Below are 6801 nucleotides of genomic sequence, written 5' to 3'. Positions count from 1 at the left end.
ATACCCACTATGTTGCCCCAGAGAAGCGTGATGAGGAGGCACTCGACAAGCGCTTCTTCTACACTGCCTATCAGGGCGCCGAGAAACGCGATGGGGAAGCCGCTGACAACGAGAACTAGCTTCAACGCTCTCCCTTTGGTCGAGGTATATCTACCCTTCCGGCAAGAATGGATCTGAAACCAGCAGGGGAAGGGCTGGCTAACGGAAGAAGACTCCAGTTTGAGTACGGATTGCACCTGAATACGTGATTGTCTGTGTCTTTAAGGTGGTTTTTTTGATTTATCGCATAATCTGCTTCAACGCATTTTGCACAAGTTCACTACCTTGATTTTCTTGCCTGCACTTCGAAGCGAAGTCACAAGCTCTGCTTGCTTTCCCCCATGACTCTTTTGTAGGCACGGGTAGCAATCCACATTGAAGCGTAAATTATCTTCTTGATAGACTGTACTGTACACAGAATAAGCCTGTCGGTCAAGTCCAAATCAGACAAATGTCACAAAATGCCTACGCTTCTGAATGTGTACAGCAGTATGTCGAGAATCCTCTTACTGCCCTTACGGCGCATAAAAATACCAATACGAAAATTGAAACTTGGGTATGTACCTTGTCTGCAATCGGCCCGTTTCCGAGGCCTGTTGTGGTCACTTTCGCGAAGGCTTCCCTTTGGCAAGAGGTTGACATGGCATCCGCAGCACTGCCGCTTTTTGTTCTCCACACGAATCGGACAAAACTCCTTGGTTGGAGAACCTGGGAGTCAGAAGACAAGCCAAAGACTATGACTCTGAGTTTGATACCTACTGAGCACTATATGCGTACGCCTTCCACATCCCCAAATACCTCTTTTCTCTTTATCATTCTCTTCTTGGTTGACAAAGAGGTGGATCGTTGTAACCCCGAGTAATCAGGGTAAAACAACAAAAGAGAGAGAAAAAGAAAACCTCCCCCTTTTTTTCCTATTTCACTACATTGGTAAGTTCTTAATACGGTTACGTACAAACACCCAGCAAGGTAGTGGGTGCAACAATGAGTCTGCTGTCTCACACTTATCAATGGTTCAGATGCAACCAGATCTACCACTCATCCATATCCTTCACCCACTTAGGAATCCTTCTCAGGAAATTCAGACACCTGACCCGCTGCCGCCTTGTTTGCCTCATTCTTGCTGCGATTCCTCGCCGCATTCCCCTCCAACCCATACAGCACATCGGCCGACATGTTGGGGATGATCATTTCGAAGGTGTCCTTCACCACAGTGTACTGGTAGTAGCCGCAGCGCGCGATGGGCTGCGTCTTCTTGATGTCGAGCAGGCCGTCGGTGAGCACGCGGTCCGCGATGTGCACGCCGATCACCTTCCCAATGACGATGTCGACGGTGCCCATGGGCGGGTTGCCCGGCAGGCGGACGGTAGTGTGGTACTCGCACTCAAACTTGACGGGGGACTCCTTGATCATGGGAACATCTACCAACGTGGCCTGCTCCTTGGTGATCTTGCAAAGCTCGAATTCGTCGGTGCCGTAGGGGGTCTGCTCCGCGGTGATGTTGACGGCTTCGCGCAGGTCCCAGGTGGCGAGGTTCCACACGAAGGTGCCCGTCTCCTCGGCGTTGATGACCGTGTCCTTCCGGATTCCCTGGGCCGTCTGGTTGGAGGAAAACATCACGTAGGGCGGGTCGAACGTCAGGTTGTTGAACTGCGAGTACGGCGCCAGGTTGCACTGGCCTTTCTTGTTCTTGGTGGAGATCCAGCCGATCGGGCGGGGAACAACGCAGGCCTGCATTTTTCTTGGGGTCAGTGGCTGTGAGGTGCGGTGACTGCGTTTGGGAGTGCATTCAGACCTTGAAGGGGTCATGCGGTAGTCCATGCTCGGTCACTCCGGGTTGATAGAACATCTTCGCTGATGTGTTTCGTTGGCAGGGCTCTTTGGCTGTGTGTGAGAGGTTTGCTAGCATGCCTTGACGGTCAGAGATTGAGGGACTTTATATGCTCAAGATATTGGCACCTGTAACCCCCACAGCGGCATATCAACCGGCAATCCGCTGGATATCGTGCTGTCATGATCCACGTCTAGGGAATGCCAGAGGGTTAGTTGTCTCCTCCCGACAGCCCGGTCATGGATCGATCGGGAGGTGTTCCGAGGCTCCGAGATGCCGATCCCGAGAGATCGGCGACTAAGTCCCGCACCCTTCGCCTTGTCCTCGTATGCAACTATACCTACTGGAGATAGGGAAGCAGTATTTATGATTTCATATGATCCGTCGTACCGAGAGTCCCCATTCCTGAGCTTTTCTGTCTCTTTTCGTGGTTGCCTGCCAGACATCCAATTAATCAGACGTTCCCTTATCCTACCACAACATCTTATGCCTATTCCCCTGCCGAAGCCATATCCTTACTAAGTCTTGGTTATGGTATCATTGACACTGGTCCAGTGTTCTACGACGTCATGCCCCAAGTATTGGCCTCCCCGCCTCACTTTCCTCACTCCCATTGCCAGGATCCCGAATGTCCGAGGCCCCGAAAGCCCAGTCAGTGATAGAGGATACACTTCTATATCTAGAATACCCCAAAGGGCGGGGGATCTTCTTCTCGGAAAAAGGTACCGTTGCACTTATAGTGAACAGGGTTCCGGAAAACTTGGCTCGTCACACCTATATCAAAGACGCTACCGCGACAGCATAGTATTGCACTAGATTTGGGAGCCTCACCAAGCATTCTCACTGCGGTCGTTTACGTCTCTTCCGGCATCTGTTGCGCGAAGGATGGACACAAAGGCAATCCCATGTCCTTTGCACTGACGAGCCTCCACTGGGACTGACAAAGCAAAAAGGCAGAAGAGGGGGGAAGAAACATACAACCGCATAACTGTGGCAGCGATCACCAGGTACCGTGCGGGTGAAAGGCGCCTTGGTGGCCTGTTAGGCATCCGCTCACAGATACCTGAGGCACCCAGAATATGAATAGCCGATTGCGCGTGCGGTATAAACAAAGTACCAACGTTGAAGCACGGCTCTCTACTAGCCAAGTGAGGATATACTAAATATGTCAAATCCTATGATTGAATGTTTACTAATGACGTGGCAGCTACAGACCGTAGGAGACATTCGGTGGAGAATAGCACATCCATTTCGGCGGATCGCATAAAAGTCACTTCTCTTGGTTCATCCCTATCAAAAGGCTTTTCAAGTTGACCACGTTCGTTATTTTTAAGAAAAATGTGTCAATTGGTAGCAACAGTTTGTCGAGCACAACAATCTTGGCCGATGTCTATTTGGATTTCTGCACCACGCTGTGGGCACGGGATTCATCACCATTTACTTTGCAATAAACCCATCAATGAACTTGACGATCTGCTCCGCCAAAGCCTGAGGCTGGCTCACAAACGGCATGTGTCCGGTCTTAAAGTCCACCACTTCCCACTTGACCTTGGACTTCTCCAGCCACAGATCCTGCAACGACACAGGGTTACAGCAGTCGTCCAGTGCACGCACATACGCCCTCCTCCCATCGAATGCACTCTCCGCCCAGGCCGGGGCAGTGGCGGGGGTCACAAAGGCTCGGAGTGCGTGTGGCTGCATGAACTTCGCCAATTCCGGCTCCAGGGCACGGTCGCAGTCATTGTACAAAATATCCATTGCTGGTTCGATGAGAGAAAGTCCCTGCGAAGGCTGAGAGCGAGTGAAAATGGGAAAAAAAAAAGTATCAATACAATGGCCTATGGTCATGATCGCGGTTGTTCTGGGTAGATCGTACGTACCTTGTCGGCGGTGATAAAAGGAGGGTAAGCGCCGCCTACAGCAGTCAAGAGCGACTCTCCCTCAAGGGCGATATTGCCCACCACGTAGATAAGGCCGATGACGCCAGTCGCTTGACCCTGGGCTCTTCTCGTTCCCTTTGCAAGTCCTCTTGCTGCGCCGCCGGCAACTACACCCCCGTATGAGTGTGCGATGATGACGACATCTTTACCTTGTTCGTCCAAAAGAGGGAGTAAGACGTTGTCGCGCAAGAAAGCAGAATCTTGGGCAGAGGACACGTTGGCCGGATCCGAGGGATTGCAGCTGGGGTATGATTCGGGGTGTGTTGCGTATCCGGCTTGGCTCAAGTACGGTTGCAATTTCTCGAACCCTTCGGGTGTGCCGTAGGCACCTGGAACGATAACAATCACCGGGAGGTTTGCTGAAGACATAGTGAAGGGAACTCTGATTTGGAAAACAGGTTGCGACTCTGCTATGATGGGTGTTGTTGTTGAGAAGAAAGAGGCTGACAAGAAAGAGGCTGACAAGCAAGAGGCTGAGAAGTCCGGATGGCTAAAGAAGCAATTTAGTCTTAGTTAAGTTAGTGGCCATTTGTCATGGTTTTAGTTACTTATCTAATCTCACCACTTTTCAATGGACCCCTGCAGATTTGTAATCGTTCAGGTGCATGTCATACGAAGACATCACGCAGCCACAATTAGCTGTCTGCCAGGTTACATCGGCTGTGTTACTTGCACGTAGGCCTAAAAGGACCACGCCTGTCTATGAAGGTTTTGTACCCTATCAGGATATCAATGCATGGACATACCTCGGGTTCTAGATTCTAACATGCACCTGCAGAAGGGGGCTAGGTGGCAGCTACACAAACTATTACCAAGTGTGGAGTAAACAAGGATTCAAACCAATTACAATGTTGATCCTTGAGAATACTAGGAGCCACTCACAACGGAAAAAAGCAGTGGGGCTTCAATTTGCCTTGCGCTGTTACACTGTAGTAACCGATGGTTCTTTGTTCCTTTGATGTCTGAGATACGAGATTGAAGTCGCTGACCAGTGACAGTACTGTCAATTGGGTCCGATAGTGGGGAGTTTTGCCGTTGACGCGGGCCGAAACCTCGTATGGGACCTGCCATGCGCCACCCACCCTGGTCTGTCTCTGACTCTCTGACAGGTCCATCACATCTTGACCACTAACAGGATCGTAGATGCACTCCACGGAGGATAAAATAACAGTGCATACATTGCGCGATTAAGTGTCGTTCCTACATAGAGAATCATCATATGGGAGGCAGAGTGCAGTACAATCGATATGGTTACTCGAACGGACTGTAAAAAAGAAAATACATTTCTTGGGATCTCCGTGCGACCAAGAGAGTGAAGATCGAGTCGAAACCGACCCAAAAACATACAACAGAAGGGATTCGCTGGTGGTCACCCACCCAACTACTAACCTCCCGGCGTGTGGCTTAAGTACGGCTGAGCGGACGGGAAGCCCTGTTTTCCACACCCTGTGGTCGTATGTGCTGGGATATTTAGCAAAACTGACTATGTAGCTCAAAACTGTTGTGGTATAGCTCCTTTGACTTATCTTTCTCCCACTATGTCAGGGACGACCTCTGGCTTTGGTCGAAGAGACCGCTGCGGAAAGGATTGCCTTAAGCACACGTCGGGGTGCTCATTGATGGAATCGGAACCCCTCCCACTCTAATGCAACCCCACAAGTCTTATCTTCCAAGGGATCCGTCGTTCCCGTGAAGAGGACGCTCTTTATGTGGACATTGATAAGGATAAGGATCGAGACTGGTTCGGATTCAATCGAACCGTGTCAGCATACTAAGTATTCTCCCAGTGCTATGCAGGTATCATCTCTACGTGCTTCAGCTTCCCCTGCAACGATCTGTGCACCAAGGAGCAGCTCGGGTATATCGTCCACTCGTATGCAGTCGTCTATGGTGCGGCTGGGACATGGCGCATCCTCCTGCAGGGCGAGAGGAGCTGCATGTACAGTACCTCGAGGAGCGCTGCAAAGAGTGGAAGGCAAGTCTGCCCCTTTCAACGGCTGCAACACCAGTAAAGGCCCTCATCGAATTCGAGGAGTTTGTATCGAAGTCTTGACCCTTGACTTTTTTGGGCAGAAATTTGCTTAAATCCAAGGTTCAAGAGACAATTGATCTACAAAATTGACACTTTCTTGATTACGAGCAGATATAATTGACGCAGTTGCATATTCGGATCTCGAATTAAAATCAATCGCCCGGTATCCGGGGTTCATGATATTTTTCTTTGTTTCTATTCTTTGATTACATTTAGATCTCCACCTCTACTACCTACCTCCTTGTAAGGGGTTAGTCCAACCTACATTCGTTCTTGAGTCAGCCCCATCCCCGGCTTCATCAGATGCTCCTGGAGCGCGAGGAGCACCGGCAGAGGCGGGGCCATACCATCGACCGCTGTCCACTCGGCCTCGTTCAGGTGGAAGAATGGGAGTGCCACCGGCAGGCCGAAGGTGGGCTCGTCGATGTACAGGCGCACGCGGCCGCTGCAGATGACGGCCGCCCCGCCGCGCCGCTCGCCCCGCCCGCCCCGCCGCAGCGGGTACCGGCACCAGTGCTGCTGGAGCAGACGCCCGGCCAGTGAGATCCATTCGTGGCCCTCGCACTCCAGGTGCACGTAGTCGATCACCACCCCCTCCGGGCCGGGGTGCCGTTGCTGCGTGAGCGTGAACATCACGCCGTCGAAGGTGCCGTGGAAGGGAGGGGTGCGGTTGGGTGCCATTGTGGATGGTTTCTCTTCGTGAGTAAACAGAAGCTGTTGGTGCAGGTCCTGGGTTTTAAAAATCCTGGTGGAGGTGGGGAGGATGAGTGGGTGTAAGAGGGTGTTGAGGGTATTTATACGTGAGGTATCGATGGGATGAGTGTGCTGTGTGAGATGCAGCTCCAGTATAGTGGGGTGAGATACAAACAAGCTAGTCATGGACAAAGATTGATGGAGATAATGGCCTCTCAACACCACGACCACGTTGGACAAGAACACTATGCAGACTCGTCTTCGCG

The 6801-nt window shown here is 51.3% G+C and overlaps 4 protein-coding genes across 4 annotated transcripts in view, besides 2 other annotated features; 1 reads left to right on the top strand and 3 right to left on the bottom strand.

The window, feature by feature from the left end:
• Window positions 1-119, top strand: part of BO72DRAFT_462368 (uncharacterized protein) — a gene marked incomplete at both ends in the record, with an annotated part of 676 nt that extends 557 nt beyond the window's left edge. Inside the window, one exon of the mRNA XM_040946558.1 lies at window positions 22-119. Within this exon, the coding sequence (XP_040797215.1) occupies window positions 22-119 (98 nt within the window). The remainder of the gene's footprint in view (window positions 1-21) is intronic.
• Window positions 120-1098: 979 nt separating this feature from the next.
• BO72DRAFT_387771 (flavin reductase family protein) lies at window positions 1099-1888 on the bottom strand (the record flags this gene model as incomplete). The annotated part of the gene is made up of 2 exons (XM_040941689.1): window positions 1099-1770; window positions 1835-1888. 2 exons carry the CDS (start codon window positions 1886-1888, stop codon window positions 1099-1101), a joined length of 726 nt encoding a protein of 241 aa, XP_040797214.1.
• A 1240-nt stretch (window positions 1889-3128) lies between these two features.
• BO72DRAFT_531304 (alpha/beta hydrolase) lies at window positions 3129-4280 on the bottom strand. The gene is made up of 2 exons (XM_040950356.1): window positions 3751-4280; window positions 3129-3661 (listed from the first exon to the last, which is right to left on the bottom strand). The coding sequence occupies exons 1-2, from the start codon at window positions 4177-4179 to the stop codon at window positions 3308-3310; spliced, it is 783 nt and encodes a 260-aa protein (XP_040797213.1). The 5' UTR covers window positions 4180-4280; the 3' UTR covers window positions 3129-3307.
• Window positions 4281-4924: 644 nt separating this feature from the next.
• Window positions 4925-5172: a sequence feature (Protein overlapping with rRNA (BO72DRAFT_387657, RAK73202.1) was converted to a misc_feature.).
• Window positions 5173-5199: 27 nt separating this feature from the next.
• Window positions 5200-5272: a sequence feature (Protein overlapping with rRNA (BO72DRAFT_387657, RAK73202.1) was converted to a misc_feature.).
• Window positions 5273-5994: 722 nt separating this feature from the next.
• On the bottom strand, window positions 5995-6741 carry BO72DRAFT_519280 (uncharacterized protein; the record flags this gene model as incomplete). Its single annotated transcript, XM_040949693.1, has 2 exons — window positions 6108-6741; window positions 5995-6037 (listed from the first exon to the last, which is right to left on the bottom strand). Exons 1-2 carry the CDS (start codon window positions 6719-6721, stop codon window positions 5995-5997), a joined length of 657 nt encoding a protein of 218 aa, XP_040797211.1. The 5' UTR covers window positions 6722-6741.
• Between the last annotated feature and the right edge of the window lie 60 nt (window positions 6742-6801).

Source organism: Aspergillus fijiensis (assembly GCF_003184825.1).
Source record: "Aspergillus fijiensis CBS 313.89 unplaced genomic scaffold BO72scaffold_63, whole genome shotgun sequence".
NCBI lineage: Eukaryota > Fungi > Ascomycota > Eurotiomycetes > Eurotiales > Aspergillaceae > Aspergillus > Aspergillus fijiensis.
The sequence above is the reverse complement of the archived record's forward strand: the minus strand, read 5'-3'. Positions and strand labels throughout refer to the sequence as shown.

Excerpts from the sequence above, each read along its gene's own strand:
- BO72DRAFT_531304 (XM_040950356.1), bottom strand. The coding sequence starts at position 4,179 with ATGTCTTCAGCAAACCTCCCGGTGATTGTTATCGTTCCAGGTGCCTAC. Across the intron at positions 3,662-3,750 it reads CTTTTATCACCGCCGACAAG|CCTTCGCAGGGACTTTCTCT; the intron begins GTACGTACGATC and ends ACTCGCTCTCAG.